This window comes from Sphaeramia orbicularis, chromosome 12, assembly GCF_902148855.1.
Source record: "Sphaeramia orbicularis chromosome 12, fSphaOr1.1, whole genome shotgun sequence".
Lineage (NCBI taxonomy): Eukaryota > Metazoa > Chordata > Actinopteri > Kurtiformes > Apogonidae > Sphaeramia > Sphaeramia orbicularis.
In genome coordinates this window covers 42635844-42659583 of record NC_043968.1, presented here as the reverse complement: position 1 = coordinate 42659583, position 23740 = coordinate 42635844, and the positions used below count along the sequence as shown (strand labels likewise).

Below are 23740 nucleotides of genomic sequence, written 5' to 3'. Positions count from 1 at the left end.
ATTATTATTTTTATTTTTTTTTTTTTTCGATAAATATACCTGAAAAGTGTTGCTATTTTTGAGACTGTGACAAAAGTCACATTTAAGTAATTCCATCATTTATCTAATTTTCTACTAATTGGTTCTCCATAACAGTCCATTAGTTTTGTTTAATCTTCAAAATTACTTGAAAATCTGTAATTTCCTCAGCACCCTTTGTTACTGCAAAGCTGTTTTGATGCCTTTTACAGTCTAATAAAACTATTGAGGGTAAAACCATTAACATTTCAGATAATAGTGGTCTGCAGTCTGCTGTTGTCACTGTTGCAGTGGACATATGTTGCATACATGAGGCTTTGTTTAAGAGTGATCCCCCTGCAGCCCCTCTCAGCGTGTGAGCAGCGTCTGGACGCAGGCTGAAAAGCCTCAGGCTGCTTCCTCATGACATCACATGGTTGCAGAATGACTTGTCTAACATTCGTCTGTGAGGCAAGACTTCCTAAACACACAGTGTGATCACCACTCTTGATACTGAAAGCAGGAAAAGGCTCATGTTTCTTGTCATTGTGTTTTGCAAAAGGTAAGACATCTTTCGCATCTTAACTTGTTTAAAGGGCTAAATTGCAAAGTTTGTTAAAGTTTGTTTTTTGGTAAAACTGATAGAACTACACAAGGTTTTTTGTATATTTTGTAAAGGAATAGCCAGTAAGTCAAAAATATTCTTATTTCTCATGAGTGTAACTTTTTTTCATGTGTAGTGATACATTTTCTTCATACAGAATGTGATCAACTGAATAGAAGGAGTTTGTGAACATAATGGCTAGGGTCACGTCTATGTTTTGGTTATCTTTTTGTGCTGCTGCTGTTGTCAGTCTTATCACTATAGCTTTTTCTGTAGTGGAGACAAGCAAGTTATTCTTGGCACTTGTTGCTTATCAGACAATTATCTGTATTTTTTACACTCCACATAGTGTTTGTTATATATTTAGTCTGTGACAGATTACATAAACAAATTGTACTCCAACTTTTCACTGAGCAGACAAGACAGTCCTTCAAAACTATGGCTTAGTCTTCAGGTCAGGATGAAGTTGTGAAACAAGAAACCACAGTGAGTGCAGAGATGGAAATATTACAGCTATGAATTCATCTATGACTTTGTCTCTTGTAAAGGCTGTTACAGTCTTGCAGGCATTATGCTGTCATGTGTTCTGTATGGAAGGGGTATTAGGATAATCCTTAACACTATGTTTACATACCATTGCAAGATGCTTGTTCTTGGCTCATTAAAATAGGGAAGTAGTGTAGGGCCGTAACAAGTTAGGTACTGTTGCATTAATGTTCAGATTATGTATGTAACCAGGTATTTTTTCCAATACTCCCTGAGGTTTTCTCTAAGAGATATTGAACACTCTAGTTTTAGTATAATGCTTTACTTGTGTTTTTTTTTTCTGTTTTTGTCTCCTAGGAGCCTGTCACACCAAACCACAGTTCAGTAGATCTATCAGCTAAGTGATCAGTGATTTCATTATTTGATGAACTTCATTTTTTGTTGTCATGGTGACAGTAAGAGCCTCAAAGCAAAGGGCTGATAAGAGGGCCTGATTATAAAATACACTACACCGTGAGTCCATAAAGTGTCCTTAAAAAGTCCCAGACATGGAGGAGGAGGTGAGCCGGGTGAATGGCTTCAGACAAAACCCAGTGAGGAGGGGCTCTGACTGGGGTCGCATCACCCTCTTGGACAAGACCAAGGAGTTCTTCCAGATCTGTGATGTGGAAGGAAAAGGCTTCATCACTCGCACTGATATGAGGGTTAGAGGAAGAGCTTATTTCAGTGTGTTGAGGAAGTGACTGATAATATGTTTTTCAAGCCTGCACGCTATGGGAGCTCCACAAGCCCACTTTATCAGGAGCGTATTAATGACATTATATAGTATAAAAACGATTTCACTTTTTAGACACACTCAAAACTAATTTTTTAGTTTTTAAATGCATGGATGATCAGCAGACGTGTTAAGCCTTTGCTTTGGAGAACAACAGGTTAAGGGGACATGCTTTTACCTGTGGCATAATGTAGCGCAGTGCTGCTTTAATAACAGTGAATATCAAGCTGGAAGCACTTAGTGTCACTGTTTGCGCTTTTGCTCAATTCTCAGCTTTTTAATGTCATGCCACTATTATTAAAGAAGCACTCCTCCCACTCAGCGCACTCAAGTGGACGGTGAAGTGGTGCAGTAGCACCATTGATGGAAATGTTTATGAGTATAGGTTCAGCTATGAGGGTTTGTCCCCAAGAGATCGCACACACATCCATGTAGTGGGTGAAATGAAAATCACAGCCAGGAACAATACATGTACAACCTCTTAAAAAAGACTAACAGTGTCCTGGCTGTGTTGTTGGTTAATGAGAACAGGCTTCAAGAGCATTCAAGCTTTTGTTGCTGTTTTTTGTGTTGAGGTTTTCCAAGAAAAGGTCTGCACAGTGACACACTATAATACAGTCACTTTGTAATAGTGGACTTTAGTTTTAACAGAACACAACTAGACATGCAAGTTTTTTGTTTTTTTTTTAGCATTTATTTATTTAGACATTTTTGTACAATATCATATTGGGCACTTGTATCATTTTCTTTTCGTCTAACTGCATTCAGCTATTTTTCATATTATATTTATAGCTCATAAATTAATGATGCAGGTCAGCTTTTTTACAGCAGTGCTTAAATGTCCTGTGTTTATCTTTTCCTGGCAGAGGCTTCACAGTGAGCTGCCTCTGTCTGCAGAGGAGCTGGAGGATGTGTTTGACTCTCTGGATACAGATCACACCGGTTACCTCACACTGGAGGCATTTTCCTCGGGATTTAGTAGGCTTCCCTCCGTCAGATGGGCTTGAGCTTGCATCATGCTACTCTGAACTTAAGTTTAAATAGTACATTGACTAACAAATGCAACAAGTGGTTAACAAATCTAAGATAATAACAGCTCTTCCTGTTAATTATTTTGTGTCTTAAACTCTTAAATGCTTGAAATTCTGTATATATTTGTCATAATGCAGTGCTTAAACAGTATATTATGACTGCATGCTGTCAATCTGGCCTGCTTGTTAACTGTGTTTTTTAACCACTCCTATATTTTAGTAGCTTTTTCTTCACAATGCTAGCACACATACACAAGTTTACATGCAGGCTAAAATAATTTCCAATCTAAAAATGATCCTGCCATCTCTCAGGTTTGTTCCTGCATGGCCGGAGGATCTCTGTGACTGATGACCAGAATATACCACCTGGTCCCAGCCTTAGGGCCAAAGAAGCCCTTTATCAGAGTCAATGGGAGGCAAAGTTGGCAGTAGTAGAAGATGAGGAGGAGAGGCACTTCTGTATGCTGCTGGACAGCCTGGGGGCCAGTAATGTGTTTGAGGAGTGAGTGTAATCACTGCAAACCCAGAAGCACATATTGTCTCTTGATGGGTTTTACATGTTCTTGACTTGAATGACTTGACTCAATTTTGGGTTCATTTACCTGACAATTTCCTCTGTCAACATTTCCCGGCTCTTCCTTGCTCCAGTCCAGGCGAAGTGCGCAGTCTGTGGACTCAGCTGAGAAGAGATGAGCCTCACCTCTTGTCCAACTTTGAGGAGTTCTTGGCCCGGGTCACGCACCAGATCAAGGAAGCCCACCAGGAGAAGAAGGAAATGGAAAGTGCCCTCCAGAGGTAGAAAGACTTATTTAATATCTGCTTTTACTCACATCACATTCAATTAAGGAGGGACGAACAGGGACTGCATCGTAGGTTTAAAAAGTTGGATTTCTCAATTGGTTCCCGCACTTAAAGCCTTTTAAGCACTGCACTTTCAGACCACATAAACAAAATGTTCTGCTCATTCATTAAGCACCCAAAGAATCAGTGACATAACAGTGGAACTTTGGTGTGTGTTTATACATTACTATCCCATGCTGGGCCTACAACCTGAGAATGTTTGCACGGATTTACATGTAATTCTCTATAGCACAACCTCTTTATCCGTGTCAAATGACCATTAATCTGGATTCATACTGTGAGATCAGACCACCCTCTGCTGGTGTGGAAATATATTTATGCTCTAAATAATGGGACGTGGGAGGCTGTTCGAGGGGTATTATTATGTTGATCATATATTTAATCTGTTTCTGCCTGTTATATACAGAGTAACACATTGGTGAACAATTGCTCATGTCAGTACACACAGTAAAACAAATTTCATTGTAGAGTTTTTAATATGCATATGCTAGTTTTCACATGGCACCACATGTATGTGTTGTTCTTCTAGACATTAGGAGTTGGCTGCTTAACAATTGAGGGATATATAAATACCATAGAGAATTGTTTTGTTTTTGAAGCTCAGTTTCTAAATGTGTGTTAAAGTATTCATATGTAAATGTAAACCGTGATAATAGCTCAACTATAGGGTCAAGATGGACAGCAATGCCTTTCCAGATGTAACAGTTATGTCACATTTTTTCACTTTGCCATTAACCATAAATTCTTGTTCTGTTCTTCATGACAGGAAGGCTGCGACACACGACAGTGAGATTCGTCATTTATATGAAGAGATGGAGGCACAAATCAAAACTGAGAAAGACAGGTTGCTCCTAAAGGTACAGTGAGTAAATCAATGCAAAGCATAATTTTGCATGTTCTGACCTTTAACCCATAAAGACCCAGTGCTACTTTTGTGGCACTTCTCAAATAAATTTTTCTCTATATTTAACATTTCTTAAGTGATTTATCACCATTTATTGTAATACTCTCCTCTTTAGTCTGAGTTGTTTCAGTTTAAATAATTTATTTTCCTATAGTTAATTCATTGATCATGTAGATGTTCATTAAACCTTAGAGGAAATTCAAAGGTTATTATATCAGAAACAGAGAAAACTGAAGAAAAATTGTCTTTTTCAGTAAAATATATCATTAATTGAACATAAACCAAGTGTGTTCATCCACTGTCATTGATCAAACTCCATGGGTTTTATTGGTGAATCAATGTTGTAGAAGATGACAGTGTTTCCACGTTCACTACGGAGTCTCTAAATGTCCAAATGGGTCGTATCTAATGACCATGAGAAGACAATAAACTGAATTTTACACCAGTTATTTACATGTATTGATAGGATCAGTGGATCAACAGGTATTAAACATTTTACATCAGTAGATGGTTTTGGTCGATGGTGGCTGTTTGGGTCTTTATGGGTTAAGAATAGAATTATTAGCTACTGATGTCAGAGAAAAAAATTACTTTCTTTATTCATTAATATTTTGTCCTAATCCTACACTAACTCTTTAGTTCCTTCACCTTAAGCCTTTTTTCAAATGCCCATTCAGGACTCTGAACGCCTTCAAGTGCGCAGTCAGGATCTCGAGCTTAAACTCTTTTCAAAGGAAAGAGAGCTGGAACAACTTTTCCAGAAGCAGAAAAGGGTGAGTGAATATGTATATTCCATCCGAGGACACTCAGTGATACAATGTATTTGCATTTTAATGTTTTTCTGCAACTGATAAAGTAGACAATGCTTGGTGCAGCTAATGCTTATTGGTTTTAAATGATATGACAAATGATCCAGAATGATTAGAAGTTACATAACTCAGCTAAATAGCAAAATAAAAGGAAATGTTAATCTGTCAAATGTGGTGCATACCACCGTATACTGTTACTAACAAAGAATAGGCCACATAATGTGCATGTCATCATGTGTATTACTGAAGGGTTGTGGTTTTGATCCTTGACAATCCTCTTCTCTACTACCCACATTCACCATTACGCAGTTGTATTCATGCACATTTTTCCCTCTGTAGTTAGAGCTCCAGTGTCGTGAGCTGAGCAGTGAGAAGCAGGAGAGCCACGTGGAGAATGTCAAGTTGAAGATGACCAATGATGAGCTGTCCAGAGCATTGGACAGCACCAGCCAGGAGCTTGGGCTCGCTCAGGAACAGCTGGCCATACTGCAAGAGCAGGCTGCCCGCCTGCACCAAGAGAAAGAAATGTGGGTATACACATTTACTACACATAGATTTATAACAACATATCCATTATTTTAGATTTTTTAAAAAAAATATTATTTATTATCAAGACATTTAATCTGAAACAGCAAAATTATTTTTCTAGTTGTAGTAGAATGGGAATTGAGACTGTGTCTTATGTCTGTCTTGTTTCAGGGAAATGTACAGAGTAACTGAAGGACTACAGAGAGAAAAACAAAGTCTCATGAAGCAGCTAGATCTTCTCAGGTACACTGATGCCATCCCATTAGTCCTAAGACTGGTGTCACGGATGGTAACTCTAAGTTGCTGTTTTTTAATCTTTTCTGGGAGCACACTTCAGTAAGTCCTGGGCAAAGTTCCACCTGCTACCAAATTAAATTAAAGGATTTGAAAAGCTCCATGTGATACAGATATGAAAGGCTTTATATTCTTTCAAGTACTTTTTCCATGTTAGATTCTGCTTTTTTCTCTGCTTTTAATTTCCCTTTTCAATGTTCCCAGAGAAATGAATAAACATTTAAAGGATGAACGAGACATATGTTGTGGTGTTGTAAGTATGAATTTTCTGTGAACTGCACTGCAGCAGTATACACCGACACCATAAACTAATTGACTGAAAAAACTGTCTAACTCATCTTTTTTTTGTTTAAACAAGCCTCGAACGTCACTCAGAAAGAAGCAGAAGCAGAGAGCTGGACTTGCCAATATATTTGATGACACCAGCCAGCCGACAAGAAGGTGATTCATTTATAATCTAAATACACTTGAACACAAATCATTGCTGTCAGATTCTCACCTGTGAGACAGGGAAGAATTTTTTGTTCTGTATGTGGAAAAATCACATTTTAAGAAGGAAAACAGAGGATATCTGATTCTACACACTTAACAACAATCAACTCTGTTAAGATCTTATTTCAGATAAAACTAAAATCTGATGGCACACCATCAGTCCATTTTGTTACCAACCACTGACTGATTTGGCCACTATATATTTATATATATACACATATATATATATATTTTTTTTTATCCAAGTGAAGTTAATTTCAGTATATCCTCTGTTTCTCCTGTTTCCAAAGAACACCACTGTTGGTGGATGGGTCCTATCAGTCTCTGGAGGCCTTGCCTATAGAGCACCTTCAAATCGTGTTTGTTGGTTCCTCCTCCTCTAGTGAGGATGACACAGCCACTGCCTCAGCTACAACGGCCAGCACCCCAGCATGCCAGCAGCGTCCTACGGTGAAGAAGAACACTGGTTTAGCCAATGGATATGCCAATCCTGCTCCATCCACTGTGCGAGATGTAAAGACAAAGGCAAGAAAACTACCTAGCAAGATGACCAACCCTCAGAGGTTCACTGGGAAAGACAGAGACAGAGCAAAAAAAGTAGAAAAAGAAAGAATGACACGTGTAGAGGATGAGGTCTTGGATGCCCCTCCAGATGGGTGGCCACTCCGTCGAGTGATCTCAATTGAAGAGGACCACCTACCACACCTACTCCAAGGGGGGCCTCAACTCCTACTACATCAGCTCAGTGAGGAGGAAGATGAGGGGGATGAGGAAGAGGAGGAAGAAGAAGAAGAAGCACAAAGTGACATTGAATCTAGTGTTGTTGTGGCAACCGACCTATCAGCCACCCCTCCCTCCAGGCAAAGCCCCATGCAAACAGATGCCACTCAGGCGAGGAAATCTCTGTTTAGCTGGACAAAGATGACACCCATGTCTCCTCGAGGACAGCCAGTTGGAAAAGAGACTCAGCATGTATGTTTGGAATGCTGAATTTTGAAGACAAATGGAAATAGATTAACATTAATTTCTTTTCCTTACTCTGTCTCTCTTCCTCTGTCTGTTTTCCTCATCAGAAGGCAAAAGAAAACACATTACTGGCCCCAGATCGTTTGTTTAAGGTGGTCCTTGTCGGTAACTCCAGCGTAGGCAAGACATCCTTGTTACGCTCCTTCTGTGAGGGCCGTTTCCACCCCTCCACCACTGCTACTGTGGGTGAGAAGAAAGACATTGCTATAGTATAGTACTGTATATGCACCTGGAAATGATCGTAAATAAAATATCTAGGGTTGTATTCACAAATCCAAATGATGTGTGTGCATGTGTGTTTGTGGATGCTGACACAAAAGATTGGTGGGTGACTTAGGATCACATGAAAAGGCTTCTGTAGTCACACTGCCTGTCTAAGAACCCTGGCACACATTGTACTTCAGATTATGTCACTTTTGATGTATTTCCCTCTTGCTTTCATCTTTCCCAATCCTCACTTGAGCCGTGTTATCTCCACTTCATTCTCTCCTTCTTCTCAGAAATGAAGCACTGTGGAAGCATGCGTCACTCCCCTAGTGGTCATTTATATCACTTTTTCACTGTGAAAATATGCTGAACTTAATGTAGTGTTTCCTGATTGTAGGTATTGACTACAGCGTTAAGACATTAACTCTTGACAATATGCAGGTAGCCATGCAGTTGTGGGATACAGCAGGTCAAGAGAGGTAAGTAGCCTTATCATTATATTTGATAAATATGATACTGTGTTCTGTATACATGTATTAATAGGTTGACATACTGACATCTAAATCCTGTAACCAACACAGGTACCGCAGCATAACAAAGCAGTTTTTTCGCAAGGCAGACGGTGTGGTGTTGATGTACGATGTCACAGTGGAGGAAAGTTTCAAGGCTGTTCGACCTTGGCTTACCAATGTACAGGTCTGACCTTTGACTTTCACAGACACTGTTTCCTCAATAAAGATGTTCAGCGTGACTTTTAGTAATACCACTCATAACATTAGACATTTGTCTGTTCTACCAACAGGGCAAATATGGACTTGAATCTCTTAAATATTATCCTGTCATTTGGTTTTATCAGGAAGCTGCAGGAGAAGGGATCCCTATCCTCCTGCTGGGCAACAAAATGGACATGGATGGAGACAGGCAGGTGTCATTCAAAGAGGCTGAACTCCTAGCTTTTGTAAGTTTATGTTAACAATCTATAACAGTCTTCATGTATTTTTTTGTATATAACATTTAAAATGGAACCTTGTCCAAATATTTTCTGTCTGAAGTATCCTGTGGCCTTCATTGTTTTGTTGCTGTTGTTATGCCTGTCAAGTTATTCATGTTAACCTTAACTTGCATCTTATTTATATGTGACTGATTACTTAGTATGTCATAAAACAATGAAAAGATCCCACCAGTTCTTAGACATCCTTAAAATATACATAACATCTTATTTTTACGCAGTTTATGTGTGTCTATGGTTAGTAATGAACCTCCTACCTTCTCATTCCGTATGTAGTGAGTAACAGTCACTAAGTTCATCTGTGAGTGGCTTTTACATTTCGGGAAAAATGACACCCTCCTGTAAACCAATAATATATCTGCTGCCAGGCTTACAAGTCCCATCATAGACTAAACTATAAAAGCAACTATAAAAATCTAAATTAATGAATGACTGTGCATCACATCAGCACACCCTTAGGGGTAATTTTACCTCACATTCTATTAAATTATGACTAACAAGTGATAAAAATGGTGATGTAATGTTTCTACATGATAAATCACATGCATCAATCACTCGCACACATTACGTCACCAAATACATGTATACACACTTATATTTATGTCCTCTATTCACACACTTCTTCAACCTTCATTTATTCCAAAAGTTTGACTCATGCCTGGTTACAGTCATTAATATAAGATTGGACAGCAGCCATTTTTGGGATGGGTTTATAGAAGGATCAATCATAACAAGTGCAGTAAAGCGTATCAAAATGTATTGCTCATACTTTTATAAATGTTCAGCATCACTATCCTATCCTTGTTGATTAATTGTAGTGTTCTTTGATCCCAAAATAGCAAAAATAATCTCCAGCTCTGCAACTTTCTAGTACAGTGTTTTTCAACCTTGGGGTCATGAGCCCACATGGGGTCATCTGGAATTCAAATGGGGTCGCCTGAAATTTCTTGCAATTGTTAAAAATTTTTTAAAAAGGCTGCAGTGACGTGTGCAGGCTCAGCTGTCCCATTAAATATGGTGAGATGAGAGAGACAATCACAATAAAGACATGATAAACTGTGAAGCTGAAACTGAAGCACTGTGGTACTGTTTATCTTTCATATGTTCATTGTGGTCGGTTTCAGATGCTGCAGCTCTTTCATAATTCATAGTTTGAGTTATTGTTTGTTCAGCATTAATTGTCAGTCTTGTAAATACAAGCTGGACTGACTGTACATATCCTGACCAAGGAAAATAAAATACTCACTTGGTGCAGTAATCTAGACCTGGATTTTCTGCCTCCATCCATAATAATATACATTATATAGACTAAATGTCGTCTAAAATTAATGTTTGTTTGCAACATAGTATAGCAAACTATTACATGATCAAAAAAAAAATTTAGCCAAAAAATGTCTCCATTTTCAATGTCTGGGGTCGCCAGAAATTTGTGATGTTAAAATGGGGTCATGAGCCAAAAAAGGTTGGGAACCACTGTTCTTGTAGTTTGTCTGATATCTTTATATGTGTATGTTATATAGGAAAACAAGGTGATGTTTTTTGAGGTCAGTGCCTACACAGGAAACAATGTGACAGAGTCCTTGACACACCTGGCCAGGTAAGAACATTACTGTCTGCATAAAAGAATAATGGCTGCCAAAAGCCAACAATACACACACTTTAGTCACTTAAATGTAAAGGTCAATTGTTGGTTAAGACTTATGGCTTATGCAGCATTTTTCTCTCTCCGTCGCTGTCTTCATGCAGAGTGTTAATGGAGCAGGAGGACAAAGTGAGAGACACAACAGTTATCCTCAGTGCTCAACCCATCAAGAAGAAAGCATGCTGCAAATAAAGAGACACTGATGGACAAAAACTTCAATGGTGGAAAAAATCTACTTGTATATGCAATCAACGTGGCTCTAGATCTTTTTTGGACAGTGGACGTGCAGCATTTGAGACAACATGGAAATCACTCCTGGACTTCTGGTTGCATTAGCAGAAAAGACACCTTACTACTGATTGAAATAGTGTCTTTAAATGAGCATTTTTCTACAGAAATTCCTATTAAAGTGGACATAAACGACTCTGTTGCTCACATAAACATTAAAAGTACGTATGAAGCTCATAGAAATTATTTTAACGGTGCTTCAAAATTTCCTGTATATAACATTGTGCTGTCTAATCACATTGGTGCTTTCTATAGGATATAGAATAACACATTCTAAATTGCATCCATTCATCCATCCATCCATTTTCTACTGCTTATCTGGGGCCGGGTCATGGAAGCAACAGTCTAAGCAGGGATGCCCAGACTTCCCTCTCCACAGACACCTCCTCTAGATCTTCCGAGGGGACCCTGAGGTGTTCCCAGGCCAGCCGAGAGACGTAGTCTCTGCAGCGCGTCCTAAGTTTTCCCCGAGGCCTCCTCCCAGCGCCTAAATTCTAAATTAATGATGAATATGAATGAAAACAATACCTTTCTGATATGTAGATTAGCTTTATTTATTTGCTTTTGTCTAGTGTAGTGTTGCCATGTTTTAATGTTGTTACTGAAATCATTTCTTTGGAATTCAACAAATAAAAACTATTTTAAATGGAGTTCATATTAGAAAAATGTGATTTGCTCTTTGCTTTGGAAATCTTTGATGGTTTATTATCATCATGTCTAACTATACTCACATTCTTTGATCATCTGATTCCCTAAACAACGTGATACATGACATATTGCATTGTATTTGTTACTGTTCTGAGGCATTGTTCTGTTTTATTCTGGCACCAGTTGTTCTTCATCATCTTCAATTAAACACATAAATAAAATTACATGTCACATCTCTCTGTGAGGCATAAAACGTTCACATGCAAATAATAATAAAATAAAACACAGTTATTACTGCACTCTCAACACAATTATACAGCACACACCAAATCTTAACAAATGGCTGAAGGAAAGACAGTTAATGACTGTGCTGTAACCATCTCAACAACACACTGACCAAAGCTTCAGTTAGCTGCACGGACAATAGAAATACTCTGAAATGCTGTTCTTGTTACTCAAAATAACATTTCATGAAACTAGTGAAAAAAAAAAAATCAAGTTCATTTAGGATGTTACATTCAACGATGTGCCCCAGTCAATCAAGTTGGTACAGGAGATGGCACTATTGCTGATAGATACTCTATGTCATCATTCAGGTGCTGGCAAGGAGGCATCCAGTGCAATGCCTCTGATCACCCACGCTGGCTACCTGGAATTCTTGTTGGAGAGCCTGTGCCCTCCCCCTCTTCAGGTGTGTCCAGAGGGGCTGAGGGAAGGTCCGCACTGTGTCATCTTTGTCACTAACGCATTTTGTAGTCATGGGAAATTGCAGCTTCACATAGTTGCCCTTTAAAGTCGAGTTCAAGGGTAAACTCCAGGTCACGCTACAGAGAATAAAATAAAACAAAAATGCATTAGACTTTCACTTTCTAAATAAATTCCAAGCTAAAATAGTAAAGCTTTCACACAACCAAATCTAAATTGAAGACTTTCATGTGTCTTACCACATTCTTCTCATTGGGCCTGACAGCTATACTGCCAAAGATCTCCTCTCCCTTCTTGACAGTCAAATAGTCCTCTAAGTAAAACACCGTCTGCTTCCAGTGTGTACTGGGAGCATCTGGAGCTGAGGTAGAGTGTGGAGGAGTGATTGTTGAAAAATAATGAACATTAAAGAAAAATGAAAGTACAGAAGGCAAAAAATAAATGAACAGAAGACAGGCAATGAGGCCAAATGCAGAAAAAAGAGGGGGAACAATGGGAGCATGGGAAATACAATAATAAGATTTGGTTCAGCTGGGCACTTAACTACCTCAGGCATGTTAACATGGAAGAAATTTAACTGCAAAGTTGTTGAAATTTACTCACCCAGTGGGAGAAATACAGAGGCTGATGCTCAGCCCTAGGCCCAACAGACTGCCAAACATAGAACCTCCTCTACACAATATTATGTAAGCTCAAGATGCATGAATGCATTATCATAAGCTTACATAACAGCTTAGCTACTCTCTCTATAACAGGCATCCTCAATACTGTGTTAGCAGAAGTGCTTGGTGAGAAATGCTGGGTGCAGTCTCAGCAGACTCGTGTGACACCAGCAGAGTGTAGCCAAGAGCTAAGCTGCTGAGGTGCAGTCGCTCCCTTTTAAGAGATCGTAGATCAGTATTCACAAAGTTTGTGCTCAAGGGTTGAAGAAGAAATCTGAAAAACTTAATTGATCTTTTTCTACAGTGAGGGAGCAAATAATAAAAACTAAACTTAAAGTTATCCTTTGTCATGTACTTTAATATGTTTGTACATTTGTGACGTACTTGTTGGACATCAACCCTTAAAAGAACAACACGTTTCCTACCTTGCTTCTAAGTTCTCACTGAACCTACATTAAACTGAAAAATTACCAGTTATTTCTTTTTAGTGCAAGCTCTCAATTTTATGTGGAATGAAACACTCTAACAATATGGTGTAAGATACTATGTATGCAAAGATATTATAGTGTAAGACTTTTTTTTTGCTTATGGGAAATTTTGAGGGGCATTTGAACATGAAAATGCTCTATTCCAGGCTCACCAGTGGAGAAGCCAGTCTTCTTATGACACTTGGTGAACTCAATGTTGAAATAGGTCACCAAGGCATGGATATAATCGTTACGCTGGACCTGCAGGCAGAAGGCTGAGGTGAAAGATAGGTCCTCTGGCTTCACAGTGTAGATGTCCACTTCCTGAAAGAGTAAATACATAAATAAATAAATAAATAAATATTAAACTTCTTTTAAGAGTTTTCATTCTTTTACATTAATGTTAATACCTTCACGTCAAACAGCAGTCCACCAAATCACACCAAATGCGCAAAACACTATCTAAGCTGGCTATCTCAGACACACAAAGAGTGTGTGTATATGTCAGTTGTTTTTGATTATTCACCATGATTCTTGTGCATGTGTGAGTGCATGTGTGTGAAAGCCCACAGGTTGAATCACGGCTGGCGCATGAAGCTTGCTCACAGTACACATGCTGTGTGGGTGTCCTCCATCCAGTTTACAAGTGAGTGAGGTTGTGTGTTTGGGTGTGCGTGAATTGGTGAACACAGCTCCTATGTGTTTATTCACATCTATATATAAGCACCACTTTATGAATATATCCACAAATTTAAGCTTTGCATTTTGTAACCTGCCAAAAATCCCAGGTGGGTCCAAAATAACACGATAGCAGGTGTGTTTCTGTTTTGCATGTAAATGATATTGTATTTAAAAGCAACGGGATGGATTTTACACTGCAACCTCTTCATCTTGACTACAGATCACTATGGCATGTGGTGTAAGCATGACAGATTGTGATTTAACACCTCTGTCCTTTCCAATGATACCAGGCCAGTATCATATACAGCAAATTGTAGGAGGAGAGAAAATGCTCCCCCTGAAGCGAGTGTGTAATCGTAGCCTGTGAGGTATGAGTGGTGGTTTGAGAAGGGAGAAGTGGCTATTTGAAGAGAGAAAGATGTGAAAGATGAGAATGGAATGATGTATGGATGGATGTATGGATGGATGCTGGATTTTTAGACTACCACATGACAAACTAGAAACTAATCAAAAATTTACTGAATACTCTCCCCCTTGAACACAAAAGAAGGGTGAGTGCTGACTGAAGTGGCAGAGAGCCCATTTCTTTCCCACTGGTGACTCACTACTTCCCTGTGTGTGACATTTCACCAAAACAAAAAGGGAAAAACATAGTGAGCCACTCATATTCACTACTATGAACTGAGATTTTTTTTTAAAAGATATGTATCACAGAATGAAGGATATGATAAAGTGAGTGATTAAGAAGGAAAGAGTGAAGAATGAGAGAAAGCGAATGAAATGACACGAGAGAGAGAGAGTGATGACAAAACAGATATCGGATACTCCAAATAGAAAGAAACCTGATATGGAGCAGACAGTAGGCACACTGAAAAAGAAAAAAGCAATGAAAGGGGAGGTAGAAGTAGAAGGGCAAACAAAAAAAAGCTATCAACTCCCTGAATGCTCTCATCCTCTGTTCATTTGTGAAAGTAAAGCCATTGTTGTGTCTTAAAGAATGGAAACACAGATGCTATTACAGCCCTTCAAAAACTTCTATTATGTACTAGAAAACACTATCAACAGAGAGTGAATTTCCAGAGGCAGAAGGATTGATCTTGGACTGTTTGGAAAAATTCATGTACTCTTTGACAGAGCAAAGAAGATGAAAAACTTCTCATGTGAGTGTGTGCTTCATGTAAATTGCAAGGCATGACATCAGGATAAAATAAGGAGGTACATTCACACTGATATTCTATGTATGTATGTATCTGTACTCACCTTTAAAAGGCAAGAATTAGTCACCACCTGCTTCGGATCTACCACATCCACCAAAGGTTCTTTGATGGCTACATTGCGAATGCAGCTCATGTCGAATCCATATACATTTTCCCACCCTGTATAAACACAAATATGAATACCTCTGAAATATAACACCCACGTGAATATCACATGCACACAGTTCATGTATTCTGCATTTTAACTTTCCCCATTTTCATTCACTGAGTTCTCTTTGCTCCTGCTGAGCTGTCACTGCACAAAAAACAAACAAAAAAAAAGTAAAACAGGTAGCAGAGAAAATACAACAGCATGCTTAACCCTGCCAGGAAGAACAGTTCTGCTCTTTTGCTGTCTTTCTGTCTATCCAGACCCTCTGTGGAGAAAGACAAGCCCTCCTGAAAATAGACTTCTGACACCACCTCCACCTCCTCCATGTCTGGCAGGCTTTTATTATAATTTGGGCTGAAAACACACTGGGCATGCTTTTCCTCCTCCATTCCCTCTGTCCCTCACTCCACCTTGCTTTGTCATTGGGCCAAACACTAAGTCTGTACAATGAGGAGGTGGAATATGCCACAAATGCAGAAAGAAACCAAAAATAACAGAACAAGGATTTGGGTAGACTGAATTCTTTTGGGTTTGTATGCACCTCTAAGCACATCTACATACAACTGAACAGAGAAGACCACCTGTGAACTAAAGGCAAACACAGCAGGAGTTGTTGACCCAGATTCTACATTTCCCTGTGTGCCTGGCACCTTTCTTATTGGAGCCTTGATCTGGATCACAAGGTTAAAGACTAAGCACTCCAGCTGTGACAGTTATTCGAACACACAGAGTAACTTTAAAGCAGAAAAAAAAAAATGCAGTGTAGGACAAAGCACTAGGCTCTAATAATAGAAAGGAGTGGGGGGTGTCGGTTGTAGCTACATGTGAAAAATAAAAATATTGTGATTTCACAGTAAAGTAGACCTAGAAAATTTGGATATACAATGTCATTGCAGTTTCTTCACTTGTGGCCAAAAATGTGTTTTACAAAGTCACTGTGACCTTGACCTTTGACCCACTGAAATGTTTGTCAAATCTGAAGAATTTCCTAATGGTGCTCCTGAGTTACAAACTGATAACCTGAAAATATAATGTTTCCAACTCCAGCTGTCACCATCATGAAGGCATTAAAAGCATTGTTGCTCCATGTACAGTGCTAACAGAAAAATAATATGTTACATGACAAGGTTGTATATCTTCCATGAGTGGAAAATTCATTATAATCAGGTTTATAAAATATCTCATATTCCAAAAAAAACATGAGTCACAGCTTAGAAGTGACAAGAATGCTGGTTTATATGTGACATGAGCTGGATTTCATTTTATCTGTAGAGAGGCCATAAATTATTCACAGCTAAGAAGGAGACAGTCACAGTAAAAAGCAGTAACTTAGCAAAATGTGAAAGTGAACATCAACAACTCTGGAGTAATTACTTACAATGAATCTTGAAGTCCTTGTATTGCCTGTCCTCGATAGCTACCACATACAGAGCTGCTCTGTCAGGGAACATCAAGCCTCCAGGTTTCTGAATATAAGAAAAGGTTTGGGTATCAATGAGCAGAGGCACACACCAAAGCCATCTATCATCTTAATTGTTCAAACACCTGGGCATGTAATATTAGATCGCATGTGCTAACTTTAAAGCCTACAGGCAGCCACTGCGGTTAGAAAACCAGAACATTCATGTATGACCTCAGCATCTGGACAGCAGAAACATGCACAGGAGGGTACAGTAAATCCCCTACTTCATCACTGTCTGGTGTGTTTATATGTCAAAAGCCTTATTTGTCCAGCGGGCCAAACAAGCCTCCAGTAACACCATCATACCAGCCACTTGTCCCTGGCAAAGATAACGGTGTTGAGCATGGACTCATAGAAGAGGCAATAGCCCATCCACTCTGAGATGATAATGTCCACCTTCTCCACAGGCAGCTCCACCTCTTCCACCTTGCCCTTGAAGATGGTAATGACTGTGAGAGACACAAAACAGCAGGTGACAAATGACTTCATGGCACCTTTGTCGCATTGATGACAAGCAAACAATGATCCTATACTCGGATGACTTTATTTTCACGTCTTGGGATTGCTGTAAATTATCACATCTTAATTACTTTGCTCATGTGTGCCTCAAGGATTTATGCAGGTTTTGTAGAGTTTATTTTCTTTGGTCTCTGTGACCTGTGATATGGAGACAAGATAAGACTCAAAGAATAAAATGAAAAAGTAATTTGTGACAATGTCATCAACGATGATAACTGCTAAGTAATAAGTAAAGTGTAATCGGTGTAAAATAAATCCTAATATGGTGATGTAAGACATGAAGAGGAGGGGCTTGATAAGAGCTGCCAAAGGAATTCAATACAGTACAGTATAAACATAGCAATAGATTATTACACACATTCACTACAACTAATGGAGAAAAACCCTGACAAGGCTTCTCCAATCAAATGTTGCACAGGACAGCTTTCATGCCCAATATGTAACTTAACTATTCAAAGCCTAGAGTATTACTTAAGTATACAAAGACAAATGCTGAAAATTAAGTGGAAATGGTAATGAAGTATGTTATTTCTGTTACTTTCATCCAGATTTTCTTATAGAGCTGAATGGAGATGATTATCATGATTATGCAAAATAAGTATGCTTATAATTGATGCTGTAATAAAAGTGACAGATCAAATCTTGATCTCTCTGAAGGATATATTTAATAATGACAAGCTCCCTGAAAACTATCATATCTGAAAGAAATCAGTCATTTGAGAATAAATATTGAAATAAAAATGATCTGATTGACTTGAAAAATATCCCATCAAATAAAACAGTCCATCAGATTCCATGGCTGAAACTGCACAGTCTATTGTTAACAGTAATGGTCTGTTGTATAAAATGAGACCGTAGAATGTTATCATTGACCAATCAGAATAGAGAAATCCCCAAATCTGTGTAATGAAAAAAAAAAAAAATTATAATATAACATAATAAACATCTGCTGTTATTATGTTATTTGTGTGTATCTATACTAATGCATGATACTAATGCATACAAATTAAATAAGAAAAAGTATAATGTCAAATGTACAGGGTGTGAAACCCACCATCTGTTGCCAGTGCTCCATTTGTGAAGTTCAAGGAGGCATTTTACAATGGTAATCAGACCACTGAGGGAATTCTGATTGATAGCAGAGATTATGATTATTTGACATCAGAGGCGAGCTGCCAGTTAACCATCAGAACTGTGACTAATACTGCTGGGTGTGACGGTAATGATGGAAGTATGCAGATTTTTCACACTACTTCTTATCCAGATGTCATCCCACTGTGTATCCATACAGATGGAGGGAGGATTGATGCAGGAGGTGGAACATCGCTTCAACTTACCATTGTGCAGGTGATTTGACTTGATTATCTTCTCTGAATATTCTGATATACTTGAGCATTCAATCTGTAGGCACAGGAAGGAAACACAGATCTCATTGGGATATTTTCTGGATCTAATGGATAGCTCAGATGTCATGTCTCTACACTTGGAACCTCTAAAACAAACCACAATGTAAAATCTAAATAAAAACATTAGTTGCGATGTAACTCTGTGCATACATTAATCTTGTTTTTGTTACCATTTCCCTTCCCATATTCAGAAGGTTAACCTTTTGAGTAATATTTGAAGGGCAAATTTAATCAGACCCGGCTAATCCATCTAAACACTCATGTCCCTGATCGCTCATCTCTAATGCTGTGCCACATTACGACTAATACATCATTTGGCTGTCTTCTCCATGAGATCCATAAATGTAATGCAGACCATGAATCATACATATTGCTCCTAATGCAGAACATGTGAGCAGGACTTGAAGTCCTTCTCCGGGGGGAACCAGATTTCTCTTCAGTATGTGTGCAAGATTGTCTGAGAGAGATTGCCAGGTTCTGGAAAGACCAGCAGAGGCTGATCCTTAAAAAGAATCTTAAAAACATGGCATGTGAATGTGTGAATACTGCATTTCTGTTATATGTGATGAAAGAATAAACCACAGCAGAACCAGATTCAATAGTATATTGCAATACTAAAATACTCTCTTTCTCATTAACATTTCAATAAAACTGATGGATCTAAATGAGAAAAACATGGAATGAAACAAAATATTTATTTGTGACTAATGGGTGCATCTATTTGTCTCACCCCATACACATGTTTGGCACCAGCATTGGCAGCAAACATTGAAAGGATCCCTGTGCCACTGCCAACATCCAAGACGATCTTATCCTTAAACACATGCTTGTTGTGGTACATGGCGTTCCTGTAGGTGAGCGTCCGAACCTCATCTTTTAACATCTCCTGTTCAGATTGGAGACAAAACAGATTTAATGTAATTGTAGTGTCACTTCACTTGCATGCAAAGCACTATACACAACACTATGCTCAACTCACACAGACTACCAAAAGAAGAGTATGATTCATACAAAATCCGAGATAAAATACTTATGTTACGTAATGGACTTGCAAAGGTGTATCATTCATTATGCTAAGTATCTTGGCATGTGAATACATACGTGTTGTGTATTATGGGGTAGAATGGGAGCTATTTAGGCCAAAAAACCTTTGTAACGGTGGCAGAGCTTCTCGAAATAGACAGGAGTACAACACAAAGCCTTTGGGAGCCACCTGATATCCATCTCCCTGAGCCCATTCACACATCCCACTTTCCTTCTTTCTTGCTTTCCACTCTCCTAATCAGGACACTGTCTTTGTCTGCAAGTAGACAAAAACCTGACCCACATACTAAATATGGACACTATTTAAAAAGGTCTATATGTCCCCAATATTTTCTACCACCCCATCACAGATCAAGGTTATTAACTTTATAACAGTATTTCACGTTCATTCATGAGTGGTTCAGTGTAAATGACGGACACAGATCATATTTGCTTGTGAAGTGCAAAACAGTCTATTGCCATGCATCTACTTTCTCTAGTGCTAGCTGGTAATGGAAAAAGCCATCTCTTTTGTCAGCCAAGCAACTCTTACAGGTAACTTTCCATTTCTGAGGCATATTCACAAAAAATTGTAAATTGAAGATTACAGTTACTTTTTATGATTGACTTCTGAGAGGTCCTACACACATTTTGATTATTCATAGAAATACAAAGATATTACATGCACTATAATGTGGGAACCAGCCTACACAGCTCCAGGAGCCTGAAACTAAAAATGATCTTCCTTATAAAATTTTACAAATGAATTTTTCCTAATCTGAACTTGTTGTATGCCTGTCTTGAAATGTCTATATGATGCCTTTATTGACAAGTCACCTGCATTTGTCTCCTTTTCTTTTACACACCTGATTAAAACCTAGCTAAACATACATTCTTGGTCAGTAAGTTTGCTTGTCTCATTGAAACTGAATAAGAATCACTTAGTTGCATTTTATTCCATGAATAAAATGCATTCTTGATTCTACACTGGACAGAAAAAGATGCAACATTTGTAAAAACAAATAAATAAATAAATAAATAAATAAAAATAAAAATAATAATAATAATAATAATAATAATAATAATAATAATAATAGTAAAATATAAATAAATAAATAAAATACAAAATAAATAAAGATGTAAGGGATTCTCATATTTTTATGTTGTTTAGTGCCATGATTTGTTGAACCTCTGTTTATACAGAAATCTGAAGCCAATGTGGTAGCAGATACTGATATTATTTTTGGTATTTCACAATGTACCTTGCAACATAGTTTTGCTTTACATGCCATTTTGCAATGTCTGGTTTGCTCTTATTCAAAGGCTTACACGATGAAGTAAATTGAATCCAATGGTTATGGCAAGAAAATCCTATCTTTGCCAGAAAGAAGATTCTGTATCTCTACCAGAAGCTAATAAGTTGGTCCTCAGTGTAAATCTGCCATGGTGTGGGCTTTTGACATATTCCTCTGACTGGCTGCCACACTAACAGGACGGAAACTGCTTGGCAAGTCAAGGAGCATCAAGGTTAGACAGACCAGGAGAGATTAATGCCATTGTTTTACTCTGGCCTCAGGCTGCATACCTCATGGATGCCAAAGTGGGCATAGGAGTCAAAGTAGTAGTCCCGTGATGTCATTTCCTCTGGGCTGATGAACTTGGCAATTTTGCCTCTACCAGCACAGGTGGCCAGAGCTGCTACATGAGGTGTATGGGGGACACAGGGCACATGGTGGGTAGTAGGCACTGGTTTGGGCAGTGGGGAGGGCTGAGCAGACTGAGACAGAGGGGATGTAACAGGCTGCTGCCGCTGTATGAAAAAAGGACAAACTGTATCAGAAACAAGAAATTACAGACAGGTAAATCTAAAAGCAAAAGACTGTGTTGCATGGAAGGCAGTTACAGAACTCCTAGTTTCATTTGGATTGTTCGGGCATGTCTGTTTAACACAAAATTAATGCACCATAAGCTAGACAATGTTAAGCAGTAATAACTTCATTAAAATAGCCATTTTATTTGCCTAGACTGGAGTGGAGATGTTCAGTCAAGGAGGAATAGTAATATAGTGATGAAAGATCCCGGTTCCATTTCAGCACCAGGGACAGCGAAGACAGCTACGTTTAATACGCGCATGCATCAAATGCTCATCACTCCAGCTGAACTGCAAATCATCTCCATGCACTATCCCCTTAATTCCAAGGACAGCAGTCTACATATATCCCCTCTTGTATCTGCAGGACGATGGGAACTGCACTTTCTCCTGCTTGTACGCTACCAGTGCAATATACATTCCGAATGTAGTTGCGAGCGGGAAAAAAAGAAACCAAACCAAATGATATGCAAGTCAAATTCGTTGTCACCATTGAAAAACCAGACTGAATGTCCCGGTCCTGTTGTGACCGGGTACAGGACATCACAAGGTCCCTACCTCCGAGCTGTCCGCCTCCGCCATCTTCCGCCGTAGCAGCAAACAACGCGACGAATGCCTCAGTCCCATGAGAGCCGACGAGATTTAGGCTACAACTCTTTAAAGTGTACGGATAGTCTGAAATCTAAATAAAAAACGTATCAAAAATCACACGATGCCTCCGATTATATGAGAATATGTAAAGATGGCAGTCATAGTGGGAAACATTGGTTGGTATCACGGTTTGGACCTCCTTAAATAAATCCCCCCAGAAAAGTTGTTAAATGGATTTTCAAGAGGTGGACTGTCCAATAATCCATACTGTAATTGTCATACAGGTTGTTTTAGAAGAACTCAGGCTGACTCGAAAATCTACTGACTGGAGAGACGGTGAACGACTGAAGGGTTGTAGGTTTGATCCCAGCAGGAGTCTATATCCATTAACACCAAGACGCACTGTGTAGGTGTCCTTTCGCAATACCCGGAGCGCCTACCTGCTCGCTCATTTTAAATATCTGGATAAGAGATCTGGTCCGATCGCCCACGATCAAAACAGGCACCCAGCTGCGCACTAGAAACAAAACTCCAGATCACATAAAAAGCTTGAACAAATGCTGCTTCGTCCGTTTGAAACATGACATCTATCACTTCTGTGCCAAGCAGAGCGAAAGTCGCGCAATTCCCATTACGCGCGCCGTGTAAAGTCCTTTGCGAAATCCTGTTGGGTTTCCAGGAGATAAAGTTAAAAGGCTCCCAAACTGTACATGTGTATGGTGTACGCACTGCCACAAGGACGACATAAATTGTCGTGGCGAAGATATAAAGTGGAAAAGGAAAAATTAAAAGATAAGAAAAGAAATAAATGTCTGCTTCACAGACGACATTTTCACGCCCAACGTTTCCACAAGAACTGAAACACTGGCTCTAACAAACACTGAGCATCGTAGTCCCTCGCTTACATAACACAGGTGTTGTGAAGGAAAAACTTGGCTCTAGGTTCTCATGGATATAGGGTATGTCATTTATCAACTTGCTGATTGATAGAAAAATTCTGAGACACGAGACAGAGTCGCTGGATTCTGGAATGAAAAGATTTTACTTGGATGCAGCAGCAGTTAACTGACTAACACAAAGAAATATAGATTCTTATAGAGAATAAAGAATGATACACTCATTGGTTCATGATTCTAAACAGTGTGATGTATGTGTGTGGTGACTAAGTTCATTAACTATAGCCAAATAAAGTAAATGACATCTATAGGTTGACCTGTTTTTACTAAACATGGTGTTGCATCAATATTTCAAACTGAATGTGCACTGAGAATGAACCCTACAGTTAAGAAATAACAGATAAGCTAATAAAACACCGTTCAGCACTGGGGTATGAGTGATCATACTACAACATGAATGATGTGCACAGGATAATAGTAGGCGTATAA

General features: G+C 38.8%; 2 protein-coding genes across 4 annotated transcripts; one reads left to right on the top strand and one right to left on the bottom strand.

Annotated features, from left to right (window-relative positions):
• The first annotated feature begins 23 nt into the window (after nucleotides 1-23).
• On the top strand, nucleotides 24-12071 carry cracr2ab (calcium release activated channel regulator 2Ab). Of its 2 annotated transcripts, none has more exons than XM_030150327.1 (18): nucleotides 24-559; nucleotides 1445-1791; nucleotides 2729-2840; nucleotides 3206-3395; nucleotides 3542-3688; nucleotides 4521-4611; nucleotides 5336-5431; nucleotides 5807-5994; nucleotides 6167-6238; nucleotides 6494-6542; nucleotides 6648-6730; nucleotides 7165-7753; nucleotides 7855-7993; nucleotides 8412-8493; nucleotides 8596-8710; nucleotides 8871-8972; nucleotides 10544-10620; nucleotides 10770-12071. In XM_030150327.1, exons 2-18 carry the CDS (start codon nucleotides 1636-1638, stop codon nucleotides 10855-10857), a joined length of 2376 nt encoding a protein of 791 aa, XP_030006187.1. In that variant the 5' UTR covers nucleotides 24-559; nucleotides 1445-1635; the 3' UTR covers nucleotides 10858-12071. The 2 variants fall into 2 exon arrangements, with proteins under 2 accessions (XP_030006187.1, XP_030006186.1); XM_030150326.1 differs by having other exon boundaries at nucleotides 7072-7753.
• Nucleotides 11725-23187, bottom strand: prmt8b (protein arginine methyltransferase 8b). Of its 2 annotated transcripts, XM_030150338.1 has the most exons (11): nucleotides 22682-23187; nucleotides 22323-22446; nucleotides 21480-21704; nucleotides 19602-19757; nucleotides 18803-18866; nucleotides 17253-17395; nucleotides 16863-16950; nucleotides 15377-15492; nucleotides 13609-13759; nucleotides 12546-12667; nucleotides 11725-12425 (listed from the first exon to the last, which is right to left on the bottom strand). In XM_030150338.1, exons 2-11 carry the CDS (start codon nucleotides 22389-22391, stop codon nucleotides 12342-12344), a joined length of 1218 nt encoding a protein of 405 aa, XP_030006198.1. In that variant the 5' UTR covers nucleotides 22392-22446; nucleotides 22682-23187; the 3' UTR covers nucleotides 11725-12341. The 2 variants fall into 2 exon arrangements, with proteins under 2 accessions (XP_030006198.1, XP_030006197.1); XM_030150337.1 differs by having other exon boundaries at nucleotides 22323-23187.
• Between the last annotated feature and the right edge of the window lie 553 nt (nucleotides 23188-23740).

What these genes read in the sequence shown, in the direction of transcription:
- cracr2ab (XM_030150326.1), top strand. Translation starts at nt 1,636, where the DNA reads ATGGAGGAGGAGGTGAGCCGGGTGAATGGCTTCAGACAAAACCCAGTG. An exon ending in GCCAGTAATGTGTTTGAGGA is followed by an intron (nt 3,396 to 3,541) that starts GTGAGTGTAATC and finishes TCCTTGCTCCAG; the next exon opens with TCCAGGCGAAGTGCGCAGTC. An exon ending in CTTGGCTTACCAATGTACAG is followed by an intron (nt 8,711 to 8,870) that starts GTCTGACCTTTG and finishes TGGTTTTATCAG; the next exon opens with GAAGCTGCAGGAGAAGGGAT.
- prmt8b (XM_030150337.1), bottom strand. Translation starts at nt 22,391, where the DNA reads ATGGGACTGAGGCATTCGTCGCGTTGTTTGCTGCTACGGCGGAAGATG. An exon ending in CAAGGACTTCAAGATTCATT is followed by an intron (nt 15,493 to 16,862) that starts GTAAGTAATTAC and finishes GTGTTTATACAG; the next exon opens with GGTGGGAAAATGTATATGGA. An exon ending in CTAATTCTTGCCTTTTAAAG is followed by an intron (nt 13,760 to 15,376) that starts GTGAGTACAGAT and finishes TTACTCTTTCAG; the next exon opens with GAAGTGGACATCTACACTGT.